General features: G+C 43.2%; 1 protein-coding gene across 2 annotated transcripts in view; it reads right to left on the bottom strand.

Moving 5' to 3' along the window:
* The window catches only part of ALDH18A1 (aldehyde dehydrogenase 18 family member A1), a 41,058-nt gene that overhangs the window by 1,440 nt on the left and 20,674 nt on the right, over positions 1 to 18,944 (bottom strand). For both annotated transcript variants that reach the window (XM_032245484.1, XM_032245485.1), the window contains exons 9-17: positions 18,142 to 18,286; positions 17,389 to 17,462; positions 15,733 to 15,826; positions 11,454 to 11,674; positions 9,391 to 9,528; positions 6,622 to 6,817; positions 6,408 to 6,529; positions 3,983 to 4,169; positions 2,898 to 2,993 (exon numbers count right to left, since the gene is read on the bottom strand). In XM_032245484.1, the coding sequence (XP_032101375.1) occupies positions 2,898 to 2,993; positions 3,983 to 4,169; positions 6,408 to 6,529; positions 6,622 to 6,817; positions 9,391 to 9,528; positions 11,454 to 11,674; positions 15,733 to 15,826; positions 17,389 to 17,462; positions 18,142 to 18,286 (1,273 nt within the window). The remainder of the gene's footprint in view (positions 1 to 2,897; positions 2,994 to 3,982; positions 4,170 to 6,407; positions 6,530 to 6,621; positions 6,818 to 9,390; positions 9,529 to 11,453; positions 11,675 to 15,732; positions 15,827 to 17,388; positions 17,463 to 18,141; positions 18,287 to 18,944) is intronic.

Below are 18,944 nucleotides of genomic sequence, written 5' to 3'. Positions count from 1 at the left end.
AAAAAAAAAAAAAAAAAAAAAAAGATGCGGCTTTTCTCAGCCTCTTGGTTCCTGTCCATGCCCCAGACCCACACTGCTTCTTTCCCCTCACTTGGTACCCTGTCTTCCTGCTAACTCCTCACTCATCCTCCCCAGGACAGCTGAGTCACCCTGTGCCCATAAGCATGCTCTCTGGTTACTACAAATCATGATGCAACCTCTTCCGTATTTTATCCCCAACGCATTTTGACAATGCTATTAATCTAAGTGCTGTCTCTGATATCAGTTTAGCGTCTGAATTGCATACCACATTTTGACATCTGGGCATGTTTTGAGGGGTACAACAATGTTTACCATGATGGTTTCATCTCCTCAAATACTCTTTAAATCTTAGAAAGAAAGGGACATGTTCTTAGTATCCCCTAGAAGTCTTAGACATAGGCACTCATTAGACAGTTACTGAATACATCAAAGGGTTACTGTTCCTTCCCTTTCCTCTTGCTGCCAGCTCAGACCTAGGGGACGTCAGGGGCTTTCCTGAGCCCGGCATGCTGTTCTGCACTGTATACAGTAGAGGCAGGGTTCCCTCATTTGTCACTGAGCATGTAGCATGTACTAGGCCCTGTGTTAAGCCCTGGGGATAAAGTGAATAACAGATACAAGGTCCTGTTTTCGTGGAGCTGATATTATAGCGGGCGAGGCCGCCAAAGGACAGGTGAGTAAATAATCTGTGGTGCTCAAGTGCAGTGATGGGTGCTATGACAGAGACTGTGTGGTGGAGTCGGGGACATGCTGGGAAGGGTGGTCAGGGAAAGCCTCCCTAAGGAAGTGCCTTTTGGTTGAGGCCTAAACAGTGAGAAGGAGCTGGCTGGGGAAAACCAGACAGAGGTGCTGCAGGCAGAGAGAAGAGCAAGTAGGAGACTCAGGGGATGTGCTCTGGGTAGTGGTTGGTAAGGACAGTGAAACCATCAGGATTCAAATTCTGGTTCAATAGCATAGAGACCAGATCACTTTGGACATACTACCTAACTTCATGTCTCATGCTTCAGTTTTTTCATCTGGAAAACGAGAATTCATTTTGTAGAATGAAGTGACAGCATGCTTGCAACACATTTAACACAATGCTGGGAATGTAGTAAATGCTCAATAAAATCTGTTACTGTCATTAATGGATTTGACAAGGAATTTAACTCAACCAGCTTTTGCTCGGAGCTGGTGTTGGAAGGACAGTGAAATGGTCTTTCGTTCGTCCCTCATCCTGAATTTTCATTTGAATGCTGGGTACCCCAACCCTTAAAAATATGTTGCTATTTCTTTTTCAAGTACATGGAGTATAAAGATCAGTGCAAGTGACATAATAATTACATCAAAACCCCAAGATAATAGAAATGGGGAACTAAAAATAAGAGCACAATGACTAAGAATAACTGAGTTAAATTCCCTTTCATAATCTTTAACAATTTGGTGAGAACTAGTTCTCCAGGCAGATTAGCTAATCAAAAAGTTCAGAGTGATTACAATGTGTGTTTTTCTGTTTTGTTTTGTTTTAGAGATAGGGCCTCACTCTCTCCCAGGTTGAAGTACAGTGGCACCATCTTAGCTCACTGCAACCTCGAACTCCTGGGCTCAAGGGATCCTCTTGCCTCAGCCTCCTGAGTAACTGGGACTACAGGCTCATGCCACCACAGCTGGATAATTTTTTCATCTCTGTAGAGAGGAGGTCTCACTGCATTGCCCAGGCTGGTCTTGAACACCCCGACTCATGAGATCCTCCTGCCTCCGCCTCTCAAAGTACTGGGATTACAGGCATGAGCCACTGCACATGGCCTAAAATGTTCTGAGTGGTTGAAACAATTCTCAAATATTCAGAAAATGTGTCACAAACATCTTACTGGAGTTTTATATAATGGTATCCCTGAAAACCAGAGACTGTCCAAATAACCCCAACATTACAGAGGGCTGGAGATTTTATACTTCATGGAAGGGAAGAGAAAAGGGTCCTTCTGAAGCTTTTCATTTCGAAGTCTGCTGTAGAAGGGAACCTTGCACTTCTGGCTGGCCTGTTGGTTTGATGCTGGTACTTAGGCCCAGGGCACCTTCTTTGGTCCTACCCTTGTGAAGCTTCTTACCTCTGAGGCAATCTGGTGGTGTCACTTTGAAGAAATAGGTCTGTAAAGGAGTGTTTTTGAGGGACGCAGCATGTACCTCTGTTGCAGCCTGTGCACAAAGGCAGGCTGTGGTCTGCCCATGCTGTAGTGGGAGATCCCAGGCTTTGGACACACAAGTTTGGGTCGAATGCCAGCTGTGGAACTTTGACAAGTTACTACAGTTCTCTGAATCTCATTCTCTCTCTATGAAAAATGAAATACAAGTAACTGCCTTATTAGCATGTGAAATACTTAGAAAACAGGCCTTCTACCAACTCATGGGAGGTTTCATTAATTATTCTCTCTGATAATCCTACCTTATCAGAATTCTGTCTCTCTCTTTTTTTTTTTTTTTTTTCTGAGATAGTATCTCATCTCGCTCTATAGCCCAATCTGGAGTGCAGTGGCGCAATCTTGGCTCACTGCAACCTCTGCCTCCCAGGTTCAAGCGATTCTCCTGCCTCAGCCTCTTAAGTAGCTGGGATTATAGGTGTCTGTCACCACGCCCGGCTAATTTTTTGTATTTTTAGTAGAGATGGGGTTTCACCATGTTGGTCAGGCTGGTCTTGCACTCCTGACCTCAGGTGATCCAAACACATCAGCCTCCCAAAGTGTTGGGATTACAGAGTGAGCCACCATGCCCGGCCTGTCTCTCCCATCTTGACTAAACATGTGACAGTAAAGGGGGAGTGTCTTCCCCACCTCAGTATACCCCTGGACCAACAGTGTTTCACAGGGAACTTCTTTCTTCACAACCAGAGTCTTTCTTACCCAGTCCAAAGCGGTAACCATCAGAAAAGCGAGTGCTGGCATTCCAGAACACACAGGCACTATCTACGTGCTGCAGGAAGAACTCTGCTGTGTTTTCTGCAGGGTAAAAAAAGAGAAACCAAGTTAGGATGAGACCCAGAGAACATCCCCATTTCCAGCCATTCACTGGTCACAGATCAGGCTGGGGTCTGTGCCCCCACTGGAACTTCCCCATGTGTTCTCACATATTAAACATTCAGGCTTGTGAAAAGTCTCAACAGGAAGAAGGCAAGTCAGCTTCATCAATCACAGTGTTGTGGAACGACTGGGTTGGAATCCAGATCTCCCATGCAGGTGACCTGCCTACACTTCCTACTTACGGGCTCCAGAGCTAGACTGCCTAGGCCTGAACTCCAGCTGTATACCCACTAACTGTGTGACCTTCCACAGGTGTATAAAACTTTCTGTGTCCAAGTCAAAGGGGATTGACATTACCTAGCTGACAGGGTTGTAGAGAGGATGAAATGAGTTAGCACCTGGGGAGTACTCATCCTAATGCCTAGCACACAGTGAGTGGTTGGTAAATGTTGGCTGTTAATAAGGGTGGTACTGCTCTGGTGCCACAATTAACTGACTGCAAATTCCTCAAGGGGGCCCTACTAGCAACCTTCACCATTGAGTCTCCAGTGTCTGACATCCAGGAGTGTCCCTGTATACATATTTGTGGAATAAATGAACGAATAATGTGCAGAGTTGGTTCTGCCCTTAATCTTGTGGGCCTTGGTTTCTTCAGCCGTAAAATGGGTTTATTTTAACTACCTCGTATGATTAGTTGCATGCATTAAAAGATAATGCCTCTGACAGGGTTAGTCATCTTCAAAACAGGCTAACCATCCCTGCCCCACCTCCCCTGGCTGTGACAATATAATGAAGTGATAAGAAAACACTTAGCAAAGTACCAAATGCAGCCACTTCTAAGCATTACCGTAAAAGCCTACTCAAATTATGTTTTTTTTGCAGGCCAAGAGGGACTAAGAGGAGCAGGATCACATTGGGGATGAAAGCAGCAAACGCAGACACTATGGGGGAAGCATCTGGACACTGACCGTTCTCTGTGACAATGACATCCGTGTGGGAGCTGCCATACTTATGGATGTGGTCAATGGCATCCTGAACGTTGTCCACTACTTCAATGCATAATTCCAGGTCCCCATACTCAGTTCGGAGTGACTTTACTTCGGAGGGGCTGAAGGTCAGATACGAGGCAAATTTGGGGCCTGCGTGAATTTTTACCTGGAACAGAGGAAGTCCAGGGGCAACAACATAAAAACAACTGAAATAAGCAAGCTCTAGGAGAGAACAGAAAGGTGGGCCTGTAAAACCACAGCCCAAAGTGGCTCCTATGGCCTGGACAACTGAACTAGTCCTACTTTCCTCCCTCCATGCTTTGACCAGCCACTCGCCAGCAATGGGCCAAGACAGGAGCAGGGATTGAAGCAGGCAGCCTTTGAACGTAAAGAATGTGCAAGGTGTGCCAGACGCGATGGCTCACACCTGTAATCCCAGCACTTTGGGACGCCGAGGCAGGTGGATAACTTGAGGTCAGGAGTTCAAAACAAGCCTGGCCAACATGGTGAAACCCTGTCTCTACTAAAAATACAAAAAAAATTAGCCAGGTGTGGTGGTGGGCGCCTGTAATCCCAGCTACTTGGAAGGCTGAGGCAGGAGAATTGCTTGAATCCGGGAAGCAAAGGAATGTGCAAGGCTTTTAATGGGCTATCAACATAAGCCCTTGACTTCTGGCATTTTACTGAAATGAATACTTGACAACAAAGATCCCAGTCTCTGCATATGGGACCTAGGCACTGGACTTGGGTGGAAAGAGGGAGGTGACACATATACATTCCTATTCCCTGCACCCTGGTGACGTGCCCGGTTTGCTTTGCTTTAGAGGTAAGCAGTACTTGGTCAGGCTCTTTCAGCACCTCAAACTGTGACTACTCGTACAATTCCAACTGTGTCAGTCTGGCCCTACCTCTAGGTTCAGCTCAGCCCCAGATTCTGGCTCTAATCCTGCTTCTGGTTGGAGGAATTTAAGGATTTTGAGGCTGCTCACTGAGGCCCCCAATCTGGGATATGAAGCTGGATCCCACATAAGCCTTGTTCTCTGAGACAACCCCAGGACAGAGGTCATGCCTTGATTCTTTGAGACCAAGCTTTGGCCTTGGCTCAAGTTATAAGTGATGTCTGCCTTATCCTCATTATTCCTGAGGCCCTCCCATTGTTTCCTATCTGGGATCTCACTTCCTCCATGTTCCTTGGGGAATGGAACCTCATCTCTGTGCAAGTCATCCTTCTGGCTTTACTTCTTGCCATACAAAAGTGTTGCATGAAGTGCACACAGTAACTCATTTTGATGAGGAATTTCAAGGCCATCCTCATTTTAATGACTGAGGATATCATGGGTGTCTTCAAATTAGGTCTGGGGGCATTTAGTCCTGACTAAAGGAGAACTTTCCTCCCGTCTAATCCAGTTCACTCTGGTACTTGGCAAACACAGGTGCCCAATCAACAGGCTTCCTTACCCAAGTAAAGTAAGGCCCCCGAACATGAATGATCATCATGTGACCTAACTTCCTTTTAATCTATGGAGTGCATTTTCATTTTCAAAACAATTCTTTTCAGTTCTCACTGGGACCATGCCACATTTATAAGCTAACTGGAGCCTTCCTTTCCAGCCAAATGATGGAAGGGAAGAGACACATGTTTAGGGTCAAAGCAACCAAGGCCAAAAAGCACCTTCTTTACTGCCATGCTGGTTTATTTGATTCTAAAAGAGTACTGTGACGTCAGATATTAAAGCTTAAAATGCATCCATGCAGACAGTTTACAGATTACCCATTTTTGCCTTGAGGGCATCTATCCTATTTTCTTGTAGTCATGAATTTAGGACATAGCACAACTTTATATTTGAAACGTATTGGCTTTTGGTTTGTTTACAACCTTAATAACATGGTAAAAACATAACCCAGGGAGACATTCTACAAATTACTGACTCCCAAATATCACTTCATTAAGTACATTAATAATGGTAACCAAAGACACTGGTGGTGGGCAGTGAATGCATATAAGTTTTTGGTTCGAAACATTTCTGTGCCATCTTTTCAAATCAAATCCAAAAAAGAATATATGTTTGGGAACAAACTTTACACCTTGACACCTGAATAAAAGGTTGTCAGAAATAGTTAGGTCAGCATAGTGGCATGTGATCTGTCTTACCTTTGGACCCTCTTTAGCACACAACACATTCCACCTTGTAATAAAGCTATTTGTATCTTGGTTTGGTTTGCTTTCTAGAGGGCAGGGGTTGTGTTTTACTCACCTCTGTACTTAGCATGGAACTTTGTACATAGGAGATGTTCACAAATATTGTTTCTTAAACTGCCTTATATGGTATGGCTGTGCCTGGTCTAATTCTGCAGGCTTCTAAAAGACAGGAAGTAATGTACTAGTCCTGTGGAACTGTCTTACCTGTTCCACTCTCAGCATATCAATGATCTGGTCAAATAACGGTGTCCTGAGCAGATCCCGGTGGATTAACAAAGTCTCCAAAGCATTACAGGCAGCTGGATATTCACATTTAGAGTCTCTGACTGAAAGAAGATGAGAAAGAATTGTTTCCATTAACATGATCAGAGGATGTAATATTTCCCCCTTGTAAAAGAGGAGACTCCATCCAGCTCACCTAGCCTGGTGACCTTATCGACACTGGCCTCGGAATCCACATACATGTGGCAGATCCCTTCGCTGTGCCCCATCACTGGAATTCCCTTAGCAGCTTTCTGGATGTCTCTGACTAGCTGGGAAGAGCCACGTGGAATAATCAGATCTATCATTTTGTCCAGGCGGCAAAGATCCTCAACTTCTTCTCTGGTATTGACCTTTAGAAGAAGAGAAGAAAAAGATAAAGACAGCATCTTCCGATGACACAAAATATAAGAACTGCAGCTTCCCTTTTACAGATAAACACCTGTACACTCTGAGAACTAAATGAGACACTGTGAAAACTTATTCTAAAAATAAAATTAAGTTCCTGATCATGGGAATCAAAAAGTTGTGCAGCAAATGCTTATCAAACACTATACATCCGGTGCTGTGCTCCGCATTACAGATCATGCAGGACACAGTTCATGCCCTCAAAGAGCTGAGTCAAGCAGGGAAGGAAGCACTAGGGTACTGCTAGCCATAACATAGGGCAGACAATTTTCAAAGTGCCAGAAGCAGCACTAAGGGTTGTCTGTGGAGGTTAAATGCAGTACAGACTATTCCAGGCCATGAGGATCACAAAGGGAATGGCTGCTCTGTTGGTTTTCTATTCACAGCACTGAGAAAATGTTGGGTTGGTCATGCTAGGGAGTCATGATTCTCATGACTTCTGATGAGAACTCCTACCCTGGGAAGTGGATTGGAATGACTTAAAAAGCCTGTGTGAGGATACTGAGATTATGGACATTTTGTTTTCTCTTGATTTTTAATTTTTTTCCATACGGTCATATTACTTTTACAACAAATATATATATGTATCAGAATGTTCACAGCAACTTTATTCCACACAGCCCAAAACTGGAAACAACTTAAAGATTCACCAACAGAAAAAAAGATGGACTGTAGTATATGCAGGTAAATGGAATACTACATGGCGATTAAATGAGAAAACTACTGCTAGATGCAACAATGTGAATGAATACCACAGACATAATGAACAAATGACAGGCAACATAAACGTGTATTTTGTTTGATTTCGTTTACATGAAGTTCGAGAATAAGCAAAAGGCCGGGCGTGGTGGCACATTCCCAGCACTTTGGGAGGTGGAGGCAAGCAGATTGCCTGAGCTCAGGAGTTCAAGACTGGGCAACATGGTAAAATTTTGTCTCTACAAAACACACACACACACACACACACACACACACACACGCCAGGTCTATAGGCATACACCTATAGTTCCAACTGCTAGGAAGGCTGAGGTGGGCGGACTGCTTGAGCCTGGGAGGCTGAGGCTGCAGTGAGCCGAGAGCCGAGATTGTGCCACCGCACTCCAGCCTGGGCAATAGAGCAAGACTATGTCTCAAAAAAAAAAAAAGGGCTCATGCCTGTAACCCCAGCACTTTGGGAGGCCAAGGCGGGTGGATCACCTGAGGTAAGGAGTTTGACACCAGCCTGGCCAACATGGTGAAACCTCATCTCTACTAAAAATACAAAAAATTAGCCTGGTGTGGTGGCACGTGCCTGTAATCCCAGCTGGGGAGGCTGAGGCAGGTGAATCACTTGAACTGGGGAGGTGGAGATTGCAGTGAGCCGAGATTGCGCCATTGCACCCAGCCTGGGCAACAAGAGTGAAACTCCATTTCAAAAAAAAAAAGGCAAAAGTAATTTAATGTGACAGAAGTAAAAAAAAAAATAGTTTGTAGGGCAGGGGGGCTACATATTGACTGGGCACAAGGGGCCCTCCAGGATGTTGGACTCTTCTTATCTTGATACGGCTGGTGGTTATAGATGTGTGTGCATGTGAACAGTCACAGAGTTGTTCACAGAATCTGTATACTTTACTGTATGTATGTTAAACATCACTAAAAAGGAAGGAAGGAACCTGTGTAAGCTAGGATGTGGTAGAGCTGGGATTTGAATCCCTAAAATCTGTGCTCTTTCCAACCACTATGTTGGCATAAGGAAAAGCCAGATTCTGGTCATTGAGTGTGTAATGAGCAGGTTTGTGGACATTCTCCCAGCAGCCAACAGAATCCTGGAATGCTGGAGCAAATGAGCCAAAAAAAAGGATCTGGAGTCAGCCTAGGTCGAAATCCAAAACTCTACCACACACCATGTGACTCTGTGACTCTGAATCTGTTTTTTCCAATCAGAAAATGGGTCTAATAATTAATGTTATTTTCCTCATGGGACTCTTGTGAGGATCAGATGAGATAATGGATAAAATAAATGAGGCTTGCACATAGTAGGTGCTCAATACGTCATAGCTATTATCAAACTTCATTTGAAAGTTGGGGAGAGTGAGAAATGATCAAAGCAATGATCTTGGTAATAATAGTGACAACAGCATGATCTCACACTCACACACTGCATGACAGTTTATGACCAACTTTCATAAAGTTTTTCATCTGACTTACCCTAAATCACTCTGCCAATGACAAGAACCTATGCCTCACACTCTAGGTCTGGTACTCCTGCTGCCTTGTGGCCCAAAGAATGAAGGTCTAATTGGCATTCTTGTAAGTAAGTAGTACCAAGACACAGCTATAAGGGAGGACCTTCCTAAGCCACTGAGGACCCATCTGGCTCTGCAGAATGGCCTAAAGTCTGTAGGCTCACAGGCCTGCTGGAGTGTCAAGCCTGCCTGTAGGAGTGTCTTGGACCTATGTGGCCTAAGTTTTGCTTTAAATTCCTAAACACCTGATCTCGCCCCACTGGGCTTGACTTGGTGCATTCCCAGGGACCTACCAGCTGCACGGCCTCCTTGACTCCATGGATTGAGAGGGCCTCCTGGGTCAGGAGGTGAAGAATCCGGTTGCTGTGTACAGCCTCCTTCCCTCCTTTGAGTAACAAGCCGTTACCACTTGCAATAGCCAAAGCTGCCACCTGCAGATCAAAGGGAGAGCAGTGATCAAAGGGGACAGACAGTAATAGTGACAGTAATGTTAGCATTCATAAGCACTCTTTCTGTGCTAAGCAGTCTTCATCATTTTAGAAGGCCTATGCTGTTTCATCTTCACAACACTACAGTGAATTAAGTGCCTGTTTTATCCCCTACTTTGCAGACAAGGGACACTGAAGCCCAGAGAGGTTGATGACTCCACAAAGTTACACAGCTTATAAATGGTAGGGCTGGGAGCCAGACTGAGGTGGTTTGACTCCAGAAAGAACCACTGGATTTCAGCAACTAAACTATACAGCTTCTTTAACACCATTAGCAAAGAGAACTGAGTTAAGGCCAGGGCCAGACGGCACCCCCCACTGTGGAGAACATGGTCTTCAGCCACCTTTGTAGGGAAGCACTTGCTTCATCTGATCAGGCTGAGGCTGGGCATCTCCTCTGGCCACATCCTACTCTGGCCTTGGAATTGTTCTGAGATCTCCAGTGCTTGCTGCTAAGAACCTGGTGAAAACTAGAGCTCCTGCCAGCCCTTGGGCAGCTATGGTAGAGAATGAGAACAGAGTCTTTTTCCCACATGCCTGTCTAGGGAGGAAAAGGTAGACCATGCAGGAGGAGGTCTAGTTACCCTGTCAGGGCAAAGAGTGACACTGCGCTGATCATCCTTCCTAAGTTACATAAACTTTCTCCAGACCAATGCACAGACACAGAATACTGCAAACAATTTTTAGGATTCATAGATTCTGTGAAACCATCCAGGGTTGAGTCCAGAAGAGGAGCCTCAGCTGTTGTTAGCTAATGAGGAAAACTTACTCCTTGTGAGGGATCAGCTCGTATGGGTAAGTGATAGCAAAGAAAGTTCATGGATACAGTCCACAGAGACTTAGGCCCATTTCTACTAGCAGAGGTGAGTTTAGCAGTCATCACTGGGGCATTTCTGCAAGACAGCTATGTGGCCAGAGAGGCAGTGTGTCAGCATCAGCCAGGGACTGAGGATGGGCCTCAGTGCTATGGGAATCCCTTGGTGAACAGGCTGGTTTTAGGGGATGTCAGAGAGTACCCTTCACAGAGCGTTCCAGATTCCACAGTCACCTATGTCTTACAGTAAAGAGTGGCTAGTGTTTTGTTTTTAAAACAGAATTTCCCTTTGAGACTTTAGGGCTAGTGCAGAGAAAGAGCTGGTATCATCCTACAGGACAGTCCAGTGGAGGAAATGCTTCCAGAGTTCCGGGAGGGAGTTTAGGGTAATAAAGTGGGGCCACTCTATAATGACACCTTGCATTTCCCAGCATGGCTGCTTGGCAAAAACTTTTAACACATGCTTTCTCAACAGTAGGCTGTGATATGTCAACTTGGTTAAAGAGGGTTGCATTCTAATTTCCATTAACTACTGAAAGTTCTTTTTCCTAACAGATGTACATATAGGAAGCCATCTGTGACACTAACAATTAAGCGGTCCTTTTCACGTGGGCCAAGCCAGTTATTCATGAATGACTGCAGCAGGCTATCAGAGAATCGAGGTCAGAGAACAAAGTGAACCACAGGCTAAGATATTTAGAAATTTGCTCCTGCACTGTGGTAAGGTAGGTTGATATGGGCTTCAGTCTCAGTTGCACCTTACAAGTGTGACAGGACTATTACCTTCTATGAGGCTCAGTTCTCCAGCTCTAAAATGGACACATGAAAATACTTTAGGATACTGGAAGAATGAAGAACGTAAATTACCTCAAGAACAACCTGAGAATAAAGTCTCAAAATTATCTTTTTCTGGTTAAAATAAAAGACCTTCACACACATACACACACAATTGTCTTTGGGAAACTTATCTCCAGTATTGAAAATATATTCTTCCTCCAATCTCTGCACCAGCCCCCAAAGGCAGGGTATTTATTCCCCTGGGGTATATACACACCTGGGGTAGACAGTCAGGACGAGATTCAAAGATCACCAGCAGAACTCCAATTGGGACAGTCACTTGTTCCAGTTCCAGGTTTTTGGCGATTCGGGTGCGACGCAAAACACGCCCCACGCTGTCCTGGGAAGAGGCTGCTATCTGTCGCAGACCGATGGCCAGGCTGTTCAATTTGGATGTGGAGAGGCTTAAACGTTTCAGCAGAGGAGCTGCAAGTCTCCCTGAAAAGGCATTATGAGGATAGGATGAAGTAGCAGACCTGGCAGGCTACAGCCACCAATTGATGTGTCTTTTTTTTTTTCTTTGAGCCAGGGTTTCACTCTGATGCCCAGGCTGGAGTGCTGTGGCATGAGCTTGGCTCACCGAAATCTCCGCCTCCTGGGTTCAAGCAGTTCTCCCACCTCAGTCTCCTGAGTAGATGGATCTACAGGCATGTGCCACCTGGCTATTTTTGTATCTTTTGGTAGAGATGGGGTTTCATCAGGTTAGCCAGGCTGATCTTGAACTCCTCACCTCAACTGACCTTCCCGCCCCGGCCTCCCAAAGTGCTGGGATTACAGGTGCGAGCTGCCTTGATGTTGTACTGAAAATGTGAACTGCATTAGGAACAGACTTGGGAAGGCAATGACATGCCATTTAAACTGTCTTTTTGGGGGGTCCATTTGGCAGTACATAGCATTATGTAAAGCTGTGTACACTGATAACCATTTGTGCTACCAATTTTAGTTCCATAAATATATCATTTGTGTGAACAAGCAGGCATGTAATAAGGATACTTATCACGGCATTTTTGTAATACTGAGAAACTGAATTCTACCTAAATATTCAGACAGTGGGTTATAATTCAGTTATCATACATAATATATCTAGGCTTACTGACATGGAAAGCTAAGACATAGTCCATGAAAAAGGCAAACTATAAAACAGCATGTATGATATGATCCTATTTATCAAACACTGCACATGTATGTGTGAACAGAAGAAATCTGGAAGACATCCAGGATAGTAATAATCTCTCTACTTTATCTTTCTATATTATTACATTTTTTATAGTGAGTGAATTATTTTTATAATCAGAACGAACAAAGATTTTTTTTTTTTTTTTTTTTTTAAGAGACAGGGTCTTGGTCTGTCGCTCAGGCTAGAGTGTAGTGGTGCAATCATAGCTCACTGTGGCCTTGAACACCTGTGCTCAAGTGATCCTCCTGCTTCAGTCTCCAGAGCAGCTAGGACTACAGGCATGCATCACCATGGCTAGCTAATTTTTAAAAACATCTTGTAGAGACAGGGGTCTCACTGTGTTGCCTAGGCTGGTCTTGAGCTCCTGGACTAAAGTGATTCTTCTGTCTCCACCTCCCAAAGTGCTGGAATTACAGGCATGAGTGACCATGCCTGGCCAAAAAAAATGTTAAATTGTGGCAAGTTCCTATGAAGAATTTTCTTTAAAAACAGTAGTATGCATGGTATGATACCCTTTCTCCACACATAAACATGTATGTACATATTCATGTATATATACATGTATATACTCAGAAAACCATTTGAAATCATACATCACAAATCATTACTGTGGTCAATGTTGAGATGAGATTACAAAAATTTTCTCTATTTTTTACAGTCACAGCCACCAAGATAAAATAATAAAAAGATTTCCACTTTGGGTAGAAGCAACTGACATTATATTAAGAAAAAAATTAAACCATCTTTCTACCAACCAATTTACAAATTAATTAATTTTCTTTTCCTATATGCTAAAAAGCAAGTTTTAATTATAGTATATGTTAAATGTTACTTTTACTAGCTTTTCACCTCACAATGCAAGTATGTTTTCCATGTTACAAAAATTATCTTAATTACTACTAAATATTCCATTAATTTGATACAGCTGAATGTACTTATCCACACCTATGTTATTAAATGCTCAGGTTGTTTCCAGTTTTTCAGTGTGGTAAATCCTGCTCTAAGAAACTTTAGATAAAGAGCTATTTTCTTTCTTTTTTTTTTTTTGAAATGGAGTCTTGCTCTGTCGTCCAGGCTGGAGTGCAGTAGCATGATCTAGTCTCACTGCAACCTCCGGCTTCCAGGTTCAAGCTAGTCTCCTGCCTCAGCCTCACGAGTAGCCGGGATTACAGACGTGTGCCACCATGCCCGGCTAATTTTTTTATTTTTATTTTTATTTTTTTGAGACGGAGTTTCGCTCTTGTTACCCAGGCTGGAGTGCAATGGCACGATCTCGGCTCACCGCAACCTCCGCCTCCTGGGTTCAGGCAATTCTCCTGCCTCAGCCTCCTGAGTAGCTGGGATTACAGGCATGCGCCACCATGCCCAGCTAATTTTTTGTAGTTTTAGTAGAGACAGGGTTTCACCGCGTTGACCAGGATGGTCTCGATCTCTTGACCTTGTGATCCACCCGCCTCGGCCTCCCAAAGTGCTGGGATTACAGGCGTGAGCCACCACGCCCGGCCTAATTTTTGTATTTTTATAGAGATGAGGTTTTACCATGTTAGCCAGGCTGGTCTCAAACTCCCAACCTCAGGTGATCCACTCACCTCAGTCTCTCAAAATACTGGGATCACAGGCGTGAGCCACTGTGCCTGGCCTAAAGAGGTATTTTCTTTCTTTCTTTCTTTCTTTTTTTTTGATAGAGTCTTGCTCTGTCACCAGGCTGCAGTGCAGTGGCATGATCTCAGCTCACTGCAACCTCTGCCTCCCAAGTTCATCTGAGTAGCTGGGACTACAGGCATGCACCACCATGCCCAGCTAATTTTTGTATTTTTTAGTAGAGACGGGATTTCACCATGTTGGCCAGGATGGTCTCAATCTCTTGACCTCATGATCCACCCATCTCAGCCTCCCAAAGTGCTGGGATTACAGGCATAAGCCACTGTGCCCAGCCGAGTTATTTTCTTTAGAAATATTTTTTGAGGATAAATTCCCCAAACTGGGGTTGCTAAGCCATGCTCCTGTATACCCGGGGCTTTGTCCTTAACCCACTGTGCATCCTTATGCATGTTCAGCTAGAACCAGCAGTCAAAGTTCTGCCAACAACATGCTGTAGAACCCTGGGCAACAACGGCTGTACCCTCTGTGGGTCTTAATTCTTTTACTTTAAATTAATGACTGGATAGTATCAAAGATTTCTTTCAGTTCTGAAAATCTATTTTACATTCTCTAATACTACAAAAATACTTCAAAAACGAGGTATAAATTCTAGAGGAAGCTCTAAAACAATGTTTCAAAAATGTTTTAAGGAATGAAAGCAATGTTGTTGAACCTTGCAAAACTTCTTTGAACAAACACCATTAATATGGATGTTCAAATTAATGCAAAGGAAATTCGAAACCCCATAAAATCAATCCCTATTATTTTAGGGTAGAAAAAACAGAGAATTAAGAAAAAAAAAGAGAAAGAGTCAGGGCCCTAGCTGACTCTGCATGTCTAGGTGTTTGCTATGTGAGTTCATCTTACTTTACCATTAGCACCTAAAGGGTATTTCTGGATGGCATCTGGTGCTAACTCAGGGAAGACAAAAGACTGGTTAATTAACTAAGAAACAAGCTATCTTTCTTCTTTCTTCATAGGCTGCACAAAACTATTTCTACAACTTTTTTTTTTTTTTTTTTTTTTTTAAATAAAGATGGGGTTTCACCATGTTGGTCAGGCTGGTCTTGAACTCCTGACCTCAGGTGATCCACCTGCCCTGGCCTCCAAAGTGTTTGGATTACAAGTGTGAGCCACCACGCCCGGCCTTCTACAACTCTTTCACATGTACAGTCCATGTGTGTTTAAATCCTGGTCTGTCACTGACTTTGGGCAAGTGACAACTTCTGTGAGCTTCAGTTTCCTTCTCTGTCAAATGGGGATAATAAATAGTAGCTATCTCAGAGGTACTATGTTATAGAGATTAAATGACATCCTGACTGTATAGTCCTTAGCACAGGGCCTGGCAATACAGAAAGTCCTCAATAAATGCTAGCTATTAGCTTAATGTGTTAAGCAGTGGGGTTCTCAATCTTGTTCTTTTTTGTCCTGACCGCCATAGTAGCCACAGCTTGTGACCTATAGGGAATTTAAAAAAACTCCTTTGGGAGTTGTACTAAAGTATCTAGGGAAGAAGAATACCAGCCACCCACCTACCCTCAATAGAAATGACACATAATACACAATTTCTTTTATAACAATCTTATCTATAGGCAGACATAACAATTATTAGTAAAACTAAAAACCAAAATGAACCCCACCCCTCCATAATATTGACTCTAAATTGCCTGGTCTTTACCCTCTGCCTCCTCCAAGTCTTTTTTGTTGGCTAACAGGATCTCATCACGCTGGTCCGTCAACAGATCAGCCAGATGATGGATAATTTCTGCTCTCTAGAAGAAAGTTACACCATTTAAAAAGAGAAAACAGAGATGTTAACCCAAGAAGAATGCATACCACAGTTTTTAAACCTACTCTATTGAGAGTGCCAGGCCTTGCTCCCACATCCAAGGTCACCACCAAATGAAATCTCCTGACTTCCCATCACTTATTCCCACCATTGCTCCCCTTATTTCTTCCTTCCTCTCTCACTAACAACCTCTCCGTCACTTCTTACTTTTCCTCCTTTTTTTTCTTATGACTCCTGATTTTTTTTTTTTTTTTGAGACGGAGTCTCACTCTGTCGTTCAGGGTGGAGTGCAATGTTGCAATCTCAGCTCACTGCAACCTCCGTCTCCCAGGTTTAAGAGACTCTCCTGCCTCAGCCTCTTGAGTAGCTGGGATTACAGGCACCCACCACTGCACCTGGCTAATTTTTGTATTTTTAGTAGGGAAGGGGTTTCGCAATGTTGGCCAGGCTGGTTTCAAACGCCTGACTTCAGGTGATCCACCCAGCTCAGCCTCCCAAAGTGCTGGGATTACAGATGTAAGCCATCATACCTGGCCAGACTCCTGATTATTATTCTTAACCATGGCTAATTATAATATAATTAACCATGGCTAATTATAATAATTAGGAGTCATAGGAAAAAAAAGGAGGGGGAGGGGGCATGATAGATTATGTAACTGTACAGGGCCACTGCTTTGAATTAACATGATATATACAGTCTTACATATTTAATATCATTAGTTATTTTATTTCCAGGTAAGATTTTACATCTGTTTTTTCTTCCTTGTAAATTATTTATTTAATGCATTTAGTCAAAGTGAAAAAATTCAGTCCTAAGTACTTGAAGACAGACACCCCAAACCTGACCTTGCTAGATTAGGAAATGTGGCAAATCAGTATGCTGATTACTGAAGGAGTAGAGAGAAGTGGTTTGAAAGGGAAGCTGGGCTCCTCCTTTGCTTTCCTTTCTCCGCTGTTGGAGTTACTTTCTCTTTTCTCAGGCCAAAGGATTCACTAGTATGAACCCACATACATCCTCACTCTCAAATCCATCCTTGACAACATAACCCCTGGAGGACCAGCTCCCAGCTTCCACTTGACCTCCTTACCACTTACAGCCTCATTGTGTCTGCTACTTAGACTAACTCATGACTAATTCATGCAAGACAGGTCAGAGCTACCAACTATGGAGCAGGCTTTTGAGCTTCCCATCTTCTAGGCAAGTCAAGGGATTTGGAATGGGTTGGGATAAGTAATTTTCCCACATTTCCATGCCCAGTATGTGGCAGAATTAGGTAACCTTCCTAACGTCATCATTTTTACGATACTTTTAATCAAAGCATCATAGTGGTGAAAAGTTATCTTGGGCCTCTGTCTATAAAAGACATAAGGGAAAATAAAGTTAAGAAAAAAAAAAAAGGCAGAGCAAATTTGAATCAGACTTGTACCTCAGATAACTCAGTGGGTCACTAGGAATAAAGAGGGAGTCAGCAGGTTTGACTTCTGTAACCATACAGCATGACTCACTCTGAAAACTAGAACAAAATATCAGCTAAGGTTTATTACCTGCTCAGGTTCCAAGGTGGCCAACATCCTTCCTCCAGATCGAGCCATTTCTCCCTGCTGCTCAACAGTAGGCCCTGCAAGAGTATGTGCAAATTTCAGGTCATGGTCACCTTAGTTCTCTCTCACTTTGCCAGCACATGCACAGGCTCATCACGCCCATAGAAGGAACACATCGTGTCTTGGTATGCTTGTTTCACATAGGGGATCACTATGACCAATAAAATAGCAAAAGAATGTGCCAGATTCACTCAGGTATAAACACAAGAACTTGCCTGTATTTCTGGGATAAACAATATACTTTATGTTTTCTAGAATTCTTCTGAATTCCACTTTGGCTAATATTTTTTAATGTGCTTACATTTCTGAATGCCGACTATGAGGCAATTCTGTCCTCTGTAAACACTCGAGAGCAAATACTGTAGCATAGGCACCTTTGCATCTCTACTGCTTATCAGTACCTGGCATCTAACATAGGCCTAGCAACTGTTTCTTGAGAAAATGAATGCTTACATACTTTAACCTAGTGATTTTCCAGATCATAGGCCTAGCTAGGCAGGTTAGATAGAATTTCACAAAAGTAAAGCAAAATCCAATTCTGCAAACAGTGTTCAAAACAATGCCTTATATCATAATATTAGCACATCAATTTGTGATCTATAGCCCCACAATTAAAAGTCAATCTTCAGTCCCATCTAAGCCAGGTGTCACTAGCTCCCATCCACAGGCCTTGGGACCTTATGAAGAACTATTTACCTGCAGGCTTTACTTCTGAAAAGAAGGTACCAACTTTCTTCCCCTCCACGATGTCTGTGATGACGTGTCCGGACACCTTAGGGTGGGTTCCATTGGCAATAACAACAGAAGTGCCACCTTGCAAAGCCCAGAGGGCAGCTTTTACCTGATGAGACAGGTGAGGTCCAAAGATGAGATTCAGACCTATTCACCCACATTTTAAACTTGCAAAAAGATATAAAATACAAGTTGATACTGAACAGCCTTAAGTATATGAGAGAATGTTTTTAAAAGGTTAGGAGCTCTGAAAATACACACAACTCACACACTTTCCAGCTCAACCTTGGCATTTGTTGCTTCAAAGTAAACCAACGTATCCTTTGTTTCCAGTCTGTTCTCTCTTCAGTCTTCTCTAGTATGGGACTCATAACTTCTGCATTTGATTTACTGTGCGTCAACTTAGAAACAGCTAAATAGACCAAGAGCCTGGGGGTTTGACCAGAGTCTGATCTTGAGTACTTTTAGGTTTTCTAAGTGGGGATCTTGTCCTCATCTCTGCTGTTGATACATGTGATGCTGTACCTTAGGGGTATAACTTCTAAGAACAATTAATGGGGCAGAATTTTTGAAATATTTCACCAAGAAATATTTGAGCTGATAAATTAGAGGATTTATGAATTATGAAAAATATAAAGGCCCTGCTCATGCAGATTTTACAACATGAACACACTGTTCATATAATATTAATGAAAAAACCCACATACACAGATATAACTAAACATTGGAACACAACACTCATTAAATCTGTATTTAGATATGTACAT

The sequence above is a fragment of the Sapajus apella genome, unplaced genomic scaffold (genome assembly GCF_009761245.1).
Source record: "Sapajus apella isolate SASKATOON/1434 unplaced genomic scaffold, GSC_monkey_1.0 scaffold58, whole genome shotgun sequence".
NCBI lineage: Eukaryota > Metazoa > Chordata > Mammalia > Primates > Cebidae > Sapajus > Sapajus apella.
The sequence above is the reverse complement of the archived record's forward strand: the minus strand, read 5'-3'. Positions and strand labels throughout refer to the sequence as shown.